Source organism: Podarcis filfolensis, assembly GCF_964270895.1.
Source record: "Podarcis filfolensis genome assembly, chromosome: 6".
NCBI lineage: Eukaryota > Metazoa > Chordata > Lepidosauria > Squamata > Lacertidae > Podarcis > Podarcis filfolensis.
In genome coordinates, this window is record NC_139609.1 from 98,937,919 (window position 1) to 98,955,784 (window position 17,866).

A 17,866-nucleotide genomic window follows, 5' to 3' on the forward strand; every position below is an offset into this window, starting at 1 on the left:
GGCACCCGCCCTGTGGAACTCCCTCCCACCAGATGTCAAAGAGAAAAACAACTCCCAGACTTTTAGAAGACATCTGAAGGCAGCCCTGTTTAGGGAAGCTTTTAATGTTTAATAGGTTATTGTATTTTAGTGTTCTGTTGGAAGCCGCCCAGAGTGGCTGGGGAAACCCAGCCAGATGGGCAGGGTATAAATAGATATTATTATTATTATTATTATTATTATTATTATTATTATTACTACTATTACTATTACTATTACTATTACTATTACTATTATTATTATTCATGCCTCTGCCTATTGATGCTGTGACATCTCAGGTGGTCCAATGTCTGCTGGTAGATCTGGAAATGCCAGTTATCTGAAGCCCAGGAGTAGAGAGAACACTGAACTGGATGGACGATGGGTCTGACTCCCTGCGAAGGGAGGCCCAGGGGCGCCTGAGGACAGCAGAGGCAGCCTTGCTGGAAATGACGCCTGGACAGGGCAGCTCTCCTGGGGCCGCCAGAGGCTGCCACAAGGCTTGCAAGGAGCAGCATGGGGTTCCTCGCGAGGCAGCATCCCAGCCTGCCTGCCATTTGATGGACTGAAAAGAGGGGGCTCCACCTTCCTGCTTGGAAGGGCAGGTGAGGACACCTCCCCGCCCTGCTTAAGTAAGACCCTCTGTCAGGGACAGAGGGTGGCGCTTGGGGGGGAATTGTCATCGCGCCACTCCTTGGTGTGTGGAGTGCCTCAGGGTGCGATACTCTCCCCGATGCTTTTTAACATCTTTATGCGCCCCCTCGCCCAGCTTGTCCGGAGTTTTGGGCTGGGCTGCCATCAGTATGCCGATGACACCCAACTCTATCTGTTGATGGATGGCCATCCTGACTCGGCCCCAGACACACTGACCAGATGTCTGGAAGCTGTGGCTGGATGGTTACGAGGGAGACGGTTGAAGTTAAATCCTTCGAAGACAGAGGTCCTCTGGCTGGGACGGAGTGATATGGGATTGAGGGGGCAACTCCCATCTCTTGCGGGGGTGCAGTTAGTGCCAGCACCATCCGTTAAGAGTTTGGGTGTAATCTTCGATACCTCCCTCTCTATGGAGGCGCAGATTACAGCTATAACAAAGGCGGCATTTTTCCATCTCCGCCAAGCTAAGCAGTTGGCTCCTTATCTCTCTCGCCCTGACCTAGCCAATGTGATCCACACGATGGTCACCTCCAGACTGGATTATTGTAACTCACTCTACGTGGGGCTGCCCTTGAGACTGACCCAGAAACTCCAGCGGGTGCAGAATGCCGCGGCGAGACTCCTTACGGGGTCTTCGCTGCGAGATCACATTCATCCGGTGCTATACCAGCTGCACTGGCTCTCGGTGGAGTACAGGATCAGGTTTAAGGTGCTGGTTTTAACCTTCAAAGCCCTATGTGGCCTAGGACCCTCGTACCTACGGGACCGCCTCTCCTGGTATGCCCCACAGAGGAACTTACGGTCTTCAAATAAAAACATCTTGGAGGTCCCAGGCCACCGAGAGGTTAGGCTGGCCTCAACTAGAGCCAGGGCCTTTTCGGCTGCGGCTCCAACCTGGTGGAACGCTCTGTCACAAGAGACTTGGGCCCTGCAGGACTTGACATCTTTCCGCAGGGCCTGCAAGACAGAGCTGTTCCACCAGGCCTTTGGTCAGGGCGCAGCCTGACTCCCTCCTTTGGCAATCTTTACAGAACTTTAGTTTATGGTTGCCATCAATTTTGATTTTAATTAATTTTTATAATGTTTTTATAACGTTGCACTATTTTAGTGTTGTTAGCCGCCCTGAGCCCGGCTTCGGCTGGGGAGGGCGGGATATAAATAAAATTTATTATTATTATTATTATTATTATTATTATTATTATTATTAGGAACCCAGGAAGCTGCTTCGCTCCCTCTGTCTCAGCACTGCCTGCACTGGCTGGCAGCAGTGGCTCTCCAGGGTTTAAGGTGGTGCAGTCCTACCTGGGGGTGCTGCCAGGGATGGAGTCTGGGGGCTTCTGCATTCAGAGCAGGGGCTCTACCACTGAACTATGCCCCTTCCTGTTAGGGCAGTTATGGGGTGCCCCCACATCTGATGCTGATTTATTTGTTTTTATTAGCTGGTTTTTCGTCCAAGCCTTTGGGATGCAGTGGGAGGAAGAGAAGGGCAGGATCCACAGGAGGCAAGGGGTTCAAGGACTCTTGGGCAGGGTGAGGGAGGGCACATGCCCCCCTCCCACTCCCAAACAATGGGCACCTTCCAGACATTTTCTTGCCCACCCCAGAAACCACATCGCTTTTCCTCAATGGATTTCACATTTCCTGTGAGCTTAGTAAACAAACTGTTGAGACACCCCAGGAAGTGGCAAATTCCCTCCCCCCTCCCCCCCCCCAAGGACCTGGCTTTGCATTTCCTCCTCTGCCCAGAAAAGAGTGAGTGACTCTTGGGGCAGAAGGTGACTCACCCCCTTCCTCTCTCCGCCTCCCCCCCCAACATATTGCAGAATATAAATGGTCCAGGCAGGGCTCTCTGCTGCAGAAGTCGCCAGAGGCAGAGAACAGGGGCAGAGAGGCAGACAGAGAGAGAGAGTTCCTTGCCCAGCTGAGTCGCCATGGGGTCCTTCCTGGCTCCCTCCCTCTTTGGGCTGCTGACTTGGGTGTCCCTGCATTGCAGCTGCTGGGCTGCTCCCCTCCAGGACAAGGGCCCCCTGGTCATCTCCTTCCCTGGGGACGTGGTCAGGAACGCTTCGGACCGGGAGCTGGCATCTGTAAGTTCTTGAGCTTCCTGGGAGTGGGGTCTCCTAGCCTGAGTGTCTGGATCTCGGCTCTGGGTTGGGGCAATTAGTAATTCAGACAGGGCTGCAGTTGCTGGAAGCTGCAGGAGGGCAGAATTCTGCTCTGGGGCTCAGATCCTGGGATGCTGGACTAGATGGTCTGATCAAACTGAGAGAGTGGGAGAGTTCCGTTGGCAGAGCATCAGACTCTTAATCTCAGGGCTGTGGGTTTGAGTCCCACGCCGAGCATAAGATTCCTGCATTGCAAGGGGTTGGAATAGATGACCCTCGGGACCCCTTTCGACTCTGCAATTCTCTGATCCTTATGAGGCATTCCTGCCCCCCCCCCCCAGCCAAGAGATAGACAGACTAGTCTTGGTGAGACCATGGGGCTGGTGGGATGCGGAGAAATGAGACTCAGGACCAGTCTGGCTGAATGCAGGGTGCATCATGTGAGAATATGCTGGGGAAAGGAGATGAGGAGGGCAGACTGGATCCGTGTGTGTGTATATAAATCCCTGGTAAAGGTAAAGGGTAGAGGGACCCCTGTCCGTTAGGTCCAGTCGTGGCCGACTCTGGGGTTGCGGCGCTCATCTCGCTTTATTGGCCGAGGGAGCCGGCATACAGCTTCCGGGTCATGTGGCCAGCAGGACTAAGCCGCTTCTGGCGAACCAGAGCAGCGCACGGAAACGCCGTTTACCTTCCCACCAGAGCGGTACCTATTTATCTACTTGCACTTTGAGGTGCTTTCAAACTGCTAGGTTGGCAGGAGCAGGGACCGAGCAACGGGAGCTCACCCCGTTGCGGGGATTTCAACCGCCGACCTTCTGATCAGCAAGTCCTAGACTCTGCGGTTTAACCCACAGCACCACCCGTGTCCCTTAAATCCCTGGTAGTTTTAAGCAAACTTGCCTTTCATGCATCTGCGCACCTGCACCCAGTTCCTCTTTCTTTATCAGTAATGGGGTTTTAAGTCAATCACCATTAATTAAGACAAATCTTGATGCTGGTCGCATGCCTGCTCCTTGAGTGACCCGTTCACAAGCTCAGCAGCGGCAGCAGCCTCTTCCCTCACTAAGTGGGCGGGGAGCATTTTTCTAGCGATGCTCTGCCCATTGAGCAACTCCAGTGGGAAAGAGATCCACAGGGCCTGCTAGAAGTGGATGAGTTCAATATAAACGGATACAGAGTAGCTGTGATTCCTGCATTGCAGGGGGTTGGACTAGATGAGCCCTGGAGATCCCTCCCAAGCCTACAAGTCTATGATTCTGTGATTCTAAGAAGTGGCCCCAGACTCTTGGCTGCTTTTGCGTGTGTGCCTCCTTCTCTCTCTCTCTCTCTCTCTGCTCCCAGACAATCTCAGCTCACAGCTCTTTCCTTCCTTCTCCCCCAGCGCTACCTCCAACGCTTCGGGTACCTGCAAGACCCCGACTCGGGCTCCAGCGGCGGCCAGGTCACCCTGGACTCCGCCCTCAAGAAGATGCAGAAGCGCCTGGGCCTGCCGGAGACGGGGCGGCTGGACGCCCCCACCATGGAAGCCATCCGGGCTCCTCGCTGCGGGGTGCCGGATCTGGGCACCTTCCAGACTTTCGAGGGAAACCTCAAGTGGGACCACAATGACATCACCTACCGGTGAGTCCCGGAGGGGACCGCTCCCCCCCCCCCAGGGTCGTTTTCTCAGCACAGAAGGAGAGCAGAGGCAGCAGCAGGGTGGTCTCTGGCGAGGGCAGCTGCGCCTCTGCGCAAATCTGAGCCGGAGCTCAGCGTTTTCCTCGTCTCTGGAAGAGCTCAGCCTGCGCAAGAAGGGGACGGGGGCCGCCCTCGTTCCTTGGTTCCCAAAGTGGGCGGTGCCACCTCGGAGGGGTGAGGGCGGGATTCCCCAGGGGTCGCTAAGAGGCAAGGGGGCGACAGGGGGGCAGCGCTGGAGGTGCAAATGCCGATCCGACTTCGAGGAGCTGACCTAGCAGCCAACTCCTAGGGGCCCCCTCGGCCCCCCAATAAAATATTTGCCATTCCTAGGGTGTGCATGCGCCGCGTCTTGTGCTTGGTTATGTGGGCCGGGGCTTACCTCCCCCCCCCCAATATTTTATTCCACTTGGCACCCTTGGAAGCTGGTATCGCTGGATTAAGTTCATCAGCAGTGGAGCTCAAAAGTTTTAACTGGTTTCGGACAAATGTTTTGAACATTTTGAAGCAACGTGCAATTAAATGCTACCGTTTGGAATCTGGTTGTGTTATTTGTTTATCGATTAAATTTATAAACCGCCCTTCCTCCGAAGATCACAGGGCGGTTGACAGTATGAAATCGCAAGATACGCAACAGAATAAAACAAACACAACACACACACTCACACCTTCGTGAGTCATGCAAACTGCAATTCTGAAATTAGGGTAGGGGGCGCTGGGGAGGAGTTTATGGAACGGGGGGGGGCGGGAGTTTGGGAGCCGCTGCCCTAGACGGCACCCCCAGCCCTCCTGCGATGCCGTGGCCCCCCCTTGGCGGCCGGGGCGCCTGACTTTGCTCTGCCTTCCCCAGGGTGCAGAACTACTCGCCCGACCTGGACGCCTCCATCATCGAAGACGCCTTTGCGAGGGCCTTCAAGGTGTGGAGCGACGTGACCCCCCTCACCTTCACGCGCCGGGACAGCGGGGACGTCGACATCCTCATTATGTTCGGGACGGAAGGTGAGCCTCGGCCTCGTCCCCCTGAATGGAGAGGGGAAGGGGGGCAGGGAACAGCCAAGGACACCAGTTCCCCATAGGGCGGTGCCTGCGGGGGTCGTGGTGGGAACCCCGGAAGCCAGTGGCGTAGCGTGGGTTGTCAGCACCCGGGGCAAGGCAAGTAATTTGCGCCCCCTAACCCGTGGATTTGCACCCCCTAACCCGTGGATTTGCGCCCCCTAACCCGTGGATTTGCCCTAACCCCAGATGTTGCGCCCGGTGCGGCCCGCCCCCCCTGCACCCCCCACGCTACGCCACTGCCGGAAGCTGCCTCCCCAGGGGCGCCTCTTGGAGCCCTTGCTTGTCCTGAGCCTCGGACTTCCCCTCATGGATTTGCCTGTCTCCCCCCGCAGAGCACGGGGATGGCTATCCCTTCGACGGCAAGGACGGTCTCCTGGCCCACGCCTTCCCTCCTGGCAAGGACCGCTACAGTGGGGATGCCCACTTTGACGACGACGAGTTCTGGACCCTGGGCACGGGCGTTGGTGAGTGGGCCGCTGCTTTCCCCTCACCCCCACATAGAATTGTTGGGCTGGAAGGGGACTCCCAGGATCATCTAGACCAACCCCCTGCAGTGCAGGAGTCCAGTCAAAGGATCTCTGACCAATGGCCATCGGATGCCTGCTTAAATGCCCTTGAGGCTGTCCCCTCTGGGCTATTCATTTCAAGCCATTTATTAAACTTGTATACCTTTCTTTAGGGATGCAGGTGACGCTGTGGGTTAAACCACAGAGCCTAGGGCTTGCCGATCAGAAGGTCGGCGGTTCGAATATCCGTGACGGGGTGAGCTCCCGTTGCTCGGTCCCTGCTCCTGCCAACCTAGCAGTTCGAAAGCACGTCAAAGTGCAAGTAGATAAATAGGTACCGCTCCAGCGGGAAGGTAAACGGCGTTTCCGTGCGCTGCTCTGGTTCGCCAGAAGCGGCTTAGTCCTGCTGGCCACATGACCCAGAAGCTGTACGCCGGCTCCCTCGGCCAATAAAGCGAGATGAGTGCTGCAATCCCAGAGTCAGCCACAACTGGACCTAATGGTCAGGGGTCCCTTTACCTTGCCCCCATTCATCATGGAATCACAGAATTGAGTGGGAAGGGGCCACGAGGGTCCTCTGCTCCAACCCCCTGCAATGCAGGAATCTTTTGCCTAATGCAGGACTCGAACCCACAACTTTGAGATTGCATAAAAGAAATTCATGAATTTCTATACTGTACAAGATAATAACCAGTATATGAATGCAGTGGGGGTAACCTGATCCAAAACACCCACCCACCTCACTCACACACGAAAACAAAGATCACCACAGCCAATCACAAACAAACAATCACACCCTAGGCCAACCCCAACCTCTCTCACCACCAAAGGAACACAAGTGAACAACACAAGCATGCTGACACCAAACTCTACATACATTAAGCATAACAGAAACACCGCTACCCGACCCCACCCCCATCCATCTCCCCTCCCTCCACCCCCCTTTCTTTTTTTCCCTTTTTTTTCTTCTCTCCCTAATGCCTCATCAAATGAAACAGATTTGTAAAAATGTTACATGGAAGGAAAAAAAAATACGAGGCATTACACTTACACTGTAAAACAAGAAAACCCTTAATAAAATATTTTAAAAAAATAAATGACTGCAGTGGGGGTTTGTATATGCTGTTCCATCTCCGGGTGACTTGCCCTGTCCTGACCCGCTTCTTCCCTCGCTCCCTCCCTCTCCTGAGCAGTGGTGAAGACCCGTTTTGGGAATGCCAATGGCGCCAACTGCCACTTTCCCTTCACCTTTGAGGGCAAGTCCTACTCCACCTGCACCACCGAGGGGCGCGAGGACAACCTGCCCTGGTGCTCCACCACCGCCAACTTTGACCGCGACAAGAAGTACGGATTCTGCCCCAGTGAATGTGAGTGGCCAGGGAAAGGAGGGGGGCTGGGGGGGGTGGAGGCCCCCAAGGGCGGATCTACTAGGAAGCGAATGAAGCTTCAGGGCCCCAGAGGGCCCCCAGGAGAGACTTTACTCCATGTTGCTTGAAAAATTGTGGGTATAGTAGACCCAATTTGAGTCTCTCAGGTCAATTTGATTAATTTTTTGTGTGGCATATATTTCAACAATCCCAATGCTTGCGAGTCAGTAGAACAGAGGCTGTAAAAGTTGTTGTAAACAATTCCCTTGAAGAAGATGGTTCTCTTTTTATGTATATATATATTTGCTTTATTGATTCCAAAAAGAAAACAGTCAATTTTTTTTAACACATTACAAAAAAATATAATAGTTTCCTAATACGTATCTTCTATGGCGACTTCCCATCACCCCAGGATGGGTCTTTAGTATTTTCGGTTTGTCACACTTATCTTTATCAATGATAATACATCTTAGTTCTCTTAAATTTCTACGATTCCCTACTTTCCCACAGAAGTCACTCCAGGCCTGCCAACAATTTCAGATTTTTGCAGCGCTCCCTGAGATTTTATACATGTCCCATTCCCTCATAAGTGTTTGTTCAGTCCGATCCCTTCATTTCCCCGTCATCCTTGCGAATTCTGCAAACTCTTAATGGTTTCGACTGCCGCTCCAGTTTAGTTGGGGTTGCAACTCCTTTCCGGTTCCTAGCTATGAGAATTCTTGCTCTGCAGACCTGGTAGCTGCTTGCAAAGGGACTCCCATTACAGTTCAAGCTTTCAGGGCCCCCAAATGTGAGTCTGCCCCTCCTCCTCCCGCCTGGCCGGCTCAAGACGCTCCTTTCTCCCTGGCTCTGCCTAGTGCTCTTCACCTACGGAGGCAACGCAGACGGAGAGAAATGTGTCTTTCCCTTCACCTTCCTGGGCAAGACCTACGACAGCTGCACCACCGAGGGGCGCAGCGATGGGTACCGCTGGTGCGCCACCACAGAGAGCTTCGACCGCGACAAGAAGTACGGATTCTGCCCCAACAGAGGTACAGGCAGTTGCATTTCCAGAAGGGTGCCGGGGGCTGGATCTGTCTAGTATATACCCATCACTAGTCCCTAAGGGCAGGGGGCTCACTGGTTAGGGAAAGGCACTCTGGATGTGCTCAGAGGCACTCTTTCTTTCAGAGCTGAGCCAGAGAATCACAGAAGTGTAGAGTTGAAAGAGACACCCTAGGCTCATCTAGTCCAGCCCCTTGCAAGGCAGAAATGGCAGCTAAAGAATAATAAGACTCATAGGGTTGTGGAAGGGATCCAGAGAGTCCCTAAACTAGTCCAGCCCCCTGGAATGCAAGAATCAAGCCAAAATTATGTCATTCATTCATTAATTCATTATTCTTTATTAAATTTCTATACGGCCCTTCATCCGAATATCACAAGGCAGTTTACAATATAAAAAGGGGGAAATGGCTAGCGTAGAAACAAGAACAAGTACAAGAAAGAAAAACCCAGGTGGTTTAATTAGCCAAGGGCCTGGAAGAAGAGGAATGTTTTTGCAGCAATCGCAGCTAAAGAGCCACAGGGTCCCCACAGGTCACTTCGTCGAAGGCAGAAATCACAACATTGGCCCTGATGGGTCCTGGAGCTGCTGGACCCATATCCCAGCAGGCCATGCAGGCAGTGGCGTAGCGTGGGTTGTCAGCACCCGGGGCAAGGCAAGTAATTTGCGCCCCCTAACCCGTGGATTTGCGCCCCCTAACCCGTGGATTTGCGCCCCCTAACCCGTGGATTTGCCCTAACCCCAGATGTTGCGCCCGGTGCGGCCGGCACCCCCTGCACCCCCCACGCTACGCCACTGCATGCAGGTCACACGGAACTCTCATAATAATAATTTTATTATTTATACCCAGCCCATCTGGGTGGGTTTCCCCAGCCCCTCTGGGTGTGGGGCTGGCAAAATGGCTTGAACCCGGATCCAGCTGCCCTCAGGGCTGAGCTGTGGGGCTGCCTACGGGTCCCTTCCTGCTGTAGGGAAGGAAGGCAACCATGTCCGACAGAGAAGGGCACCTTCCTGCCCCACTGAGATGCCCCACTGCCCTCTTGCCATGCTCAGCTGGTGCGCTGCTCCCGGGCGGGTGGGTGCTGTGTGGGAAGCCCCACGGGAGTTGGGGGGGGGGGAGAAGGGATCCCTGCTGGGCAGAACGCTCACCGGCCGCCTCCCTGCAGACACAGCCGTGATTGGCGGGAACTCCCAGGGCGAGCCCTGCGTCTTCCCCTTCACCTTCCTGGGCAAGAGCTACAGCAGCTGCACCTCTGAGGGGCGCGAGGATGGGCGACTCTGGTGCGCCACCACCAGCAACTACGACACCGAGAGGAAGTGGGGCCTCTGCCCTGACAAAGGTACCCCTGAGCCTCTGGCGCATGAGCCAGCCTGGAGAGAGCCCTGACATGAGAGGAGGCTAATGCTCTCAGGTGGTTCCACCAGATGCCTGTGGGAGGGTGCGGGTGGTTCTGATGCTGGGCCAAATGGGGGGGGGGTCAGGGGACCTGCTCCTCCTCCTCCTGGTGGGGGCAGAGAGGTGAGGAGAGAGACCTGCAACCTGCAGCCCCCACCCACAATCGCCTTCCTGCCTTCCAGGGTACAGCATCTTCCTGGTCGCTGCGCACGAGTTTGGGCATTCGCTGGGCCTGGAGCATTCCGACGTGCGGGAGGCCCTGATGTACCCCATGTACACCTACCTGGCTGATTTCCACCTGCACTCGGATGACGTGGCTGGGATCCAGTCCCTCTATGGTGAGTGGGGTGCTGGGGCGGCTTTAGCTGGGGGTCCCCTGCTTAGCCAGCCAGAAGGGGGGCCAGAATGTAAAGAGAAAAAGCCTTCATGTGCCCCATAGCTCCCCATTAGTAGCTCCTCTTTTTGGAGGTTGGGAGGAATGGTGGATAAATAAATAAAACATATAATAAGATATACAGTCATACCTCGGGTTACAGACGTTTCAGGTTGCATTTTTTCAGGTTACGGGCCGCCGAAACCCAGAAGTACTGGAATGGGTTTCTTCTGGGTTTCGGCAGTCGTGCATTCGCAGAAGTGCTAAATCGTGCATGCGCAGAAGCGGGTTGCAAACGCTGTGGGTTGCGAACATGCATCCTGCACGGATCACGTTCGCGACCCGAGCGTCCACTGTATATAACAAATGTAGGGTTGCCATGTGTCCTCTTTTTCCAGGACACGCCCTCTTTTTCAGGGATAAAATTTGAGACAAATTGCATTTATTTGCTTTGAATGTCTGTTGTAGTGTCCTCTTCTTTGCTCTTCGGAATATGGCAACCCTAAATAATGCAATCAATAAACTATACGAGACCTGTCAGGGATGCCCGGGTGCCTGTTGCGGCCTGACCTTCCTCTGCCCATCACCCTGGCACCTGGGCTCTCGTGGTCTTTCTGATGGGTATACAGACCCTTGAAAATGCTTTGCCCTTCCCACTCCTAGGCAGAGGGTCAGGCGTGAAACCCACGGTGGGCACTCTCCCCACTACGCAAAGCCCCGAGGACCCTGACCAAACCACCGAGGAATACGATGATGACGGCTCCAGCACAGACGAGGATGTCACGGAGACCACCCCAGTCACAGAGGCCACCACGGTCGTGGAGACCACCTCCGCGGGCCGCGCAGGAGAGGCTTGCAAAATCCCTCAATTTGACGGGGTGAGCGAGATCAAGAAGGAGCTGTACGTCTTCAAGGACGGGTGAGTGGCAGGAGGAGGGCAGTGTCCTGGGGAGGAGGGGGGTGGAGGGGCAGGAATGGGGCAAAGGGCTGTGTGAGCCCACAGAGGGGGACACATGGGCTTGGTGCCCCTCGGCACCTTTCCTCACTCAGCCAGGGAGGGAGGAAGAGAGGGCTGTTCATGAGTTCCAGCTCTGATTGGCCACTGAAAGAAAGAAAAAAAAAAAGAAAGAAGAGGGTGCTGGACCCTTTGTTCTGGCCCAGCAGGGCTCCTCCTCTGTTCTTAGGCTCTTATGACTAGGCCTGCCCCCCCCCTCTTCTCTTGCCAACCCCACCTACCTGCCAGACCCTCGGAGTCCACCTGCCTTCCTCTACACCTGGTCAACCCTGGTGGAGACTGGAGAGCCAGGATGGAGGCTCCCTCTTTCCTTCCTCTCCTCCCTCCCTCCCTGCTCCAGCCCCTGCTCACAGAGACCTTTCCCTCCTTCCCAGGCAATACTGGAAGAAGCCAGTGTCAGGCACGGGGGCCATTGTGGGCCCCCTCCGCATCCAGGACAGCTGGCCGGCCCTCCCAGATGTGATTGATGCTGCTATCCAGGACGCACAGACGAAGAAAACCTACTTCTTCTCTGGTGAGTGGCTTCCGCATTGTGGCTGCACGTGGAAATGGGTCAAAAACACAGGGCAAAGAAGATTTTTTGGGGTGGGATATGAGTCCACACTAGCTGTAAACACTGAGAGCTCTACATTAGCTCCCGATACATTTCTGAGCACAGTGCAGTGTTGCTGCTGACCTTTAAAGCCCCAAGGGGCCTTGGACCAGTATACCTCAAGGAGCGTCCCCACCCACATCATTCAGCCTGGACACTGAGGTCCAGATCCAAGGGCCTTTTGGCGGTTCCCTCCCTGTGAGAAGTGAGAATACAGGGAATCAGGCAGAGGGCCTTCTCAGTGGTGGTGCCCGCCCTGTGGAACACCCTCCCATCAGACTATCTGACTTTTAGAAGATATCTGAAGGCAGCCCTGTTTAGGGAAGCTTTTAATGTTTGATGTATTTATTGTGTTTTTAATATTCTATTGGGAGCTGCCCCAGAGTGGCTAGGGAAACCCAGCCAGATGGGCAGGGTATAAATAATAAATTATTATTAATTATGATAATTTTATTCTGCATAGCTCCATGCTCAGAAGCTGCCCACAACCCCTGTGGCTGCTTCAGAGAACGTGCTGAAGCCCACAAGGGACACCTCGAAAACTCTTGATTGTTGATGCCCCCAAGGCAGAGTGGCCTCTTCTCACCTGACTGAAGATTCCTGCTAGCAGGATGAGTCCGAGGGTCCCGTTGGATGGATTTAGATGACTGGGAGAGGATATTTTATCTAGGAATGATCCTTCCTCTTTCTTACCTTGTGTGAGAATGCAAATATCTATTTAAGCAGAGCTAACCCCCCCCCCCCTGCACAGCTTATCTCTGGAAGCTATTAGGACAAGGTTGCATAATCTTCTAGAAAAATTATAATTTCCAAGAATGCTTTAGGCAGACTCGGGTTATCTTCTCCCTTTTTATTTTCCCCTCTTAATAAAGAAATCACTTTCAGACAAATAAGTAAACAATAAAAAGCTGAGGTTTACGCACATTGAGGTCTTGCCAGGCAGCAGACACCGTGATGAAAATCCTTTAACATTGTAAACACCCACAGTCCAGTTCAAAATGGAGATTGCTTTCTGGAGGAGAGCAAAGAAATGTATTTATTGTAGGTCGGAAAAAGAGTGTGCAGTGACAGGAAGAAACAGACATTACGTCTCTCTCTCGTTCTCCTTCCTGCCACAGAGGAGATGGCCTCATACAGTCCCCTGCCTGGGACTCTCTAGCCAACCTGCCCTCTGTGACGGGGCTGCAGGTCCTCGCACAGATCCATGGGATGGACACCTGCTGGGGGGTGAACAAGGAAAATTGCAAAAGCTGTTTCTCCTCCGCAGGTCGGCGCTTCTGGGTGTACCAGGGGGCGAGAGTCTTGGGACCGCGGAATATCGAGAAGCTGGGCATCCCGAGTGACGTGCCGAAGATTGTGGGGGCTCTGCAGGAGAAGCCGGGCAAAATCCTTATCTTCAGTGGGGAGCACTTCTGGAGGTACCAAGGATCCTGGGGGGCGGAGAAGGCAGGGGAGAGAAAGCAGAAGGGAGGTACCTGGTCAGACCTCTGCCTGCAGGCCCCCCTCTCTCCCTGGTCACAGTGGGCCAGGATCAGAGAGCAGCAGGGGCTGGTGGAGAACATGGAATGGGAAGGTCCCCCAAAGGCCATCTAGTTCAGCCCCCTGCAGGAATCACAGCTCTTGACCTCAGAAAGTCCATCCTAATGTTTAGTGGGAATCTCCTTTCTTGTCATTTGAATCCATTTATTTGAGTTGTACCATCTGGAACAGGAGAAGACAAGCTTGCTCTCTCTTCCATGCGACAGCCCTTGGGCTATGTGAAAATGGCTGTCCTATCAGCTCTCAGAGTCCTCTTCCTGGGGCTTAACTCCCCCCAACTCCCCCCCCCACTGTTCCTCAGAAGGTCTCCAGACCCCTGATCATCAGAGAGAGGCCAGTTCCTCTCCAGGACCACCAGTCCTGCAGTTTGACTTGGCCAAGGAGGAATTGCCCCTTCTCAGCTCTGACTTGATGGGCAAAAGAGCTGGTTGCTTCTCTGCCAAGCCCAGAACATGGAGAAGGGGAAACTGCCTGCCCCATAGCTGCCCCCATGGCATGAGCAGCCCCACCTGACAAGCGCTCCTCCACAGCACCCTTCTCCCTGCCGCTGAATCAATCATCTCCAAAGCTAGCGGCAAATAGGGGCGGCTCATTTCTGGCCTCAACACGGGTCAACCTTGAGGCATCAGGCGTCCTCCTGCCCCCCCCCCCGTGTTGTCGGGACTGAAAGGGCACTGTGCCCACCCCAGCACTGACCAGACTGCGAAGAGGGCATGGGGAGGGTGGGGAGGCCTGGGGTGGACGATGGGGAAAGCCTTCCTCAGTCTTGCCTTCCTCCTCCAGGCTGGATGTGAAATCTGAGCGAGCGGATAAAGGCTCTCCTCACTACACGGACAGCCTCTTTCCTGGGGTCCCACTGGACTCTGAGAATATCTTCCACTTTAAAGGTAAGGAGGGTGAAGAGGGGCAGGGGTGGGCTTAGAATGCATGTGACCTGGGGGGGGGGGGAGAGCACTGCCAGGAGGGGATTCAAACTAATCCACCACCCCAATTCCCAGACTGTGCTCTGCGGAGCTTGTCTTGGTGTCCCTGCTCAGAGGCTGAGATGCTCTGTCTCTCTTGACCAGGGATAGGCAACCTAAGGCCCAGTGGGCCAGATGCGGCCCAGTCGCCTTCTCAATTTGGCCTGCAGATGGTCTGGGAATCAGCGTGTTTTTACATGAGTAAAATGTGTCCTTTTATTTAAAATGCATCTCTGAGTTTTTTTGTGGGGCATAGGAATTCATTCATATTTTCCCCAAAAAATATAGTCTGGCCCCCCACAAGGTCTGAGGGATGGTGGACCGGCCCATGGCTGAAAAAGGTTGCTGACCCCTGTTCTTGACCTTATGTAGACTCTGGCCTTAATGGCTTTGCAGGATCAATGCTCAGAGCAAACTTTTCTGCTCTAGGCCTAAAGAAGGCCAGCTGCTGGATTCTCCTTGCTGGAATTTCTGTAGGCAGCCATGGGGCAGGTGGGGGTGGCCGGACTGAACCAGAATCCTGGCACTGGGGGAGGGAGGGGGATGAAATTCATGCTCCCCACCAGGTGTTATTTGTTCTGTGATGGAAGGCATAGAGGTCCCCATGGCAAATATCTGTATGTTTAACCCTGAAAGGTAAATATCAGCTCTGGGGTGGGGGTGCAATCAACATTGGGGGGAAAGGTACTGGGAAGGGTAGAGCTCTCCCTCCAAGCGCTCTGTCCCCAGTGGGATGGTGCTGTGGTCTAAACCACTGAGCCTCTTGGGCTTGCCAATCGGAAGGTTGGCAGTTCAAATCCCCGCGACGGGATGAGCTCCCGTTGCTCGGTCCCTGCTCCTGCCAACCTAGCAGTTCGAAAGCACATCAAAGTGCGAGTAGATAAATAGGTACCGCTCTGGCGGGAAGGTAAACAGCGTTTCCGTGTGCTCTGGTTTCCGTCATGGTGTCCTGTTGCACCAGAAGCGGTTTAGTCCTGCTGGCCACATGACCTGGAAAGCCATCTGTGGACGAACGCCGGCTCCCTCGGCCTGAAAGCATGATGAGCGCTGCAACCCCATAGTCGCCTTTGACTGGACTTAACTGTCCAGGGGTCCTTTACCTTTCTTACCTTTTACCCCAGTCAGATTCAGAGCTTCCCCTCGACCCCCTGCCCATTTATTCATTATTCATAAAATTTAAACTCTGCTTGATTGTAAAAGAAACCTCAAAGCGGTTTATGAAGATAAAGCAATGACATTGTCAATAAGAAAAACCAACAGTGATATTTAAGACTCTGGGAAAGTTAAAATAGCAATAGGCTAAAAGACAGATTAACTCTCGCATTGACTTTCTCAACATCTGGGCAGGTGCAGAAAACAACATAGATCCTGCCTGATTTCAGTGGGCAAGGGACACTGCCACGTGTGGCTTTCTTAAAGTTGCAGATGTGAGACTGGCTCTCCTGTCTCTTCCTCGGGATCCTCCCCTCCAGAGGCCCTTCCCAGCTGCCCCTCCTTGGGTAGCCTCGGGCATTTTGCCTCCTTTGCTGGTGACTTTGGCACTCCTTTGGTAACCGTCCCCCCAATTTCCTTCCTGCTTCCAGGGAAATACCACTTCTGCCGGGGACCCTTCTGCTGGCGGATGACCCCACGCTACCAGGTGGACAGAGTGGGCTACCTGAAGTACGATGTCCTGAAATGCCCGGAAGAGTAACCTTGCCAGAGGGCTGCTGGGACCCTCCTCTGCCTGTGGTGGGCCTTAAGGGCAGTCGCTCACTCAGCTTTGTCGCCCCAGCCTGGGAGGCTGTGCCCAGGAGATGCTGGTGCCCTGCTCGACTGCCGCCCAAAGAGGACTCTCCAGCCACCCTGTGCCACTCCCGGGGCACGCGGACCTCCTGCCAGCCTGAGCCAGGTGCCTTGCAAAAGCCTCACGGGGTGCACGCAGCTGGGCTGCTGGCACAAAGAGGGTCCCTGCCTGTTGTGTGTGTGTGTGTTGCTTGGTCATGGACTTGTGGCAAAGACCCCCCTGGGGAAGAGAAGGAGGGTGCCTTCAACCCTCCCACTGCCTCTGCCTACACTGCCTCCTGTGGGACCTCCAGCATCTTGCACTTTCTGAATAAATGAAATCCTGCCCCACCTGGAGCCTCTTGTCTGCTTATGAAGTGCTACAAAGGGTGGGATTTGGGGGGGCTGGGAGGGGCTCCGGACATCTGGGAAGCAACACTAGCTCAGTGCTGCAAATGCTGCTGGCCAGAAGCTCTCCTGGTCCCCCCATTTATTTATAACCCCTTGCAGAAGGAGGGCGAGTGCCCTGCTTGCTTGCCTCAGCTTCCAGTTCTGTGGGCTGGTAGCAAGAGCTGCCTTCTGCTAACTGACATGGTGTGTAAATAAAGCATAGAAGCATGGAATGTTAGAGTTATAAGGGACCCCGAGGGTTGTCCAATTCCAGCCCCCTGCAATGCAGGAATCTCAACTGAAGCATCCCTGACAGATGGCCACCCAAGCTCTGCTTCGAAATCCCCAAGGAAGGAGAGTCTGCTCCCCTTTCGGACAGCTCTTGCTGTAAGAAAGTTCTTCCTGATATTTAGTCGGACTCTCTTTCCTTTCCTTTGAACCTGTCAGTTTGGGTCAGGAGAAAATCTTCTTGCTCCCTCTTCCGTGTGGCAGCCCTTCAGATATCTGGAAACAGCAATCGTATCTCCTCTTTTCCTTCTGAGCTTCTGCTTGGCCTCTATGAGAACAGGACTAAAGGAGTCTTTGGCCGGATCCAGCAGCCCCCACCCTTTCCAGAATATATTGTATCGCTTTTTCACATATAATAAACATAATTTAAAATACAATAAGCAACAGCGGCAGCAGCCAGTCCATCATTTATGGGGGGAAAGTGTAACCAGCTTAAAATTAGAACCATTACTTAGAACAAGTTTATGATCCCTATTAAAGCCTCTAATCCAATAAGTCTCTCCCGATGCTTCCGTGGGTCGGAGGCGGCTGTCTCAATTGATCGTCTCATCTCATCCAGGAGATGAATGGATGCCAGGCATTGTAAAAGGATGGATCGTTTAGAAACAGCGAGATGCTGGCATTCTGCAACTGATCTGTCCATAGGCTCAGGGCAGGCTCAGGTGTCCTCTGTCGCTCTGGCCAGCAGGACCGAAGGAGAGTCCTTTATCCTGCAGAAACCCATCTCCACAGGGCATGGGGCCTTTCCTGCAAAGGCAGCTGCCTCACCTCAATTTCTCGCCTAAGAAACATGCAACGCTTCACCCAACCATTTGTTGTTGTTTAGTCGTTTAGTCGTGTCCAACTCTTCGTGACCCCCTGGACCAGAGCAGGCCAGGCCCTCCTGTCTTCCACTGCCTCCCGCAGTTTGGTCAGACTCATGTTCGTAGCTTCGAGAACACTGTCCCACCATCTTGTCCTCTGTCGTCCCCTTCTCCTTGTGCCCTCCATCTTTCCCAACATCAGGGTCTTTTCCAGGGAGTCTTCTCTTCTCATGAGGTGGCCAAAGTCTTGGAGCCTCAGCTTCAGGATCTGTCCTTCCAGTGAGCACTCAGGGCTGATTTCCTTCAGAATGGATACGTTTGA

General features: G+C 53.8%; 1 protein-coding gene across 1 annotated transcript; it reads left to right on the top strand.

The window, feature by feature from the left end:
* Positions 1–2,528: 2,528 nt before the first annotated feature.
* Positions 2,529–16,414, top strand: MMP9 (matrix metallopeptidase 9). Its single transcript, XM_083619778.1, has 13 exons — positions 2,529–2,759; positions 4,159–4,397; positions 5,302–5,450; positions 5,840–5,971; positions 7,207–7,380; positions 8,238–8,411; positions 9,589–9,762; positions 10,001–10,156; positions 10,855–11,110; positions 11,581–11,720; positions 13,066–13,216; positions 14,121–14,224; positions 15,883–16,414. The coding sequence occupies exons 1-13, from the start codon at positions 2,604–2,606 to the stop codon at positions 15,990–15,992; spliced, it is 2,115 nt and encodes a 704-aa protein (XP_083475904.1). The 5' UTR covers positions 2,529–2,603; the 3' UTR covers positions 15,993–16,414.
* Positions 16,415–17,866: the final 1,452 nt, after the last annotated feature.

Coding starts and splice junctions, on each gene's coding strand:
- MMP9 (XM_083619778.1), top strand. CDS start 2,604: ATGGGGTCCTTCCTGGCTCCCTCCCTCTTTGGGCTGCTGACTTGGGTG. Junction 11,111..11,580: donor CTGTACGTCTTCAAGGACGG/GTGAGTGGCAGG, acceptor CCTCCTTCCCAG/GCAATACTGGAAGAAGCCAG. Junction 14,225..15,882: donor GAATATCTTCCACTTTAAAG/GTAAGGAGGGTG, acceptor TCCTGCTTCCAG/GGAAATACCACTTCTGCCGG.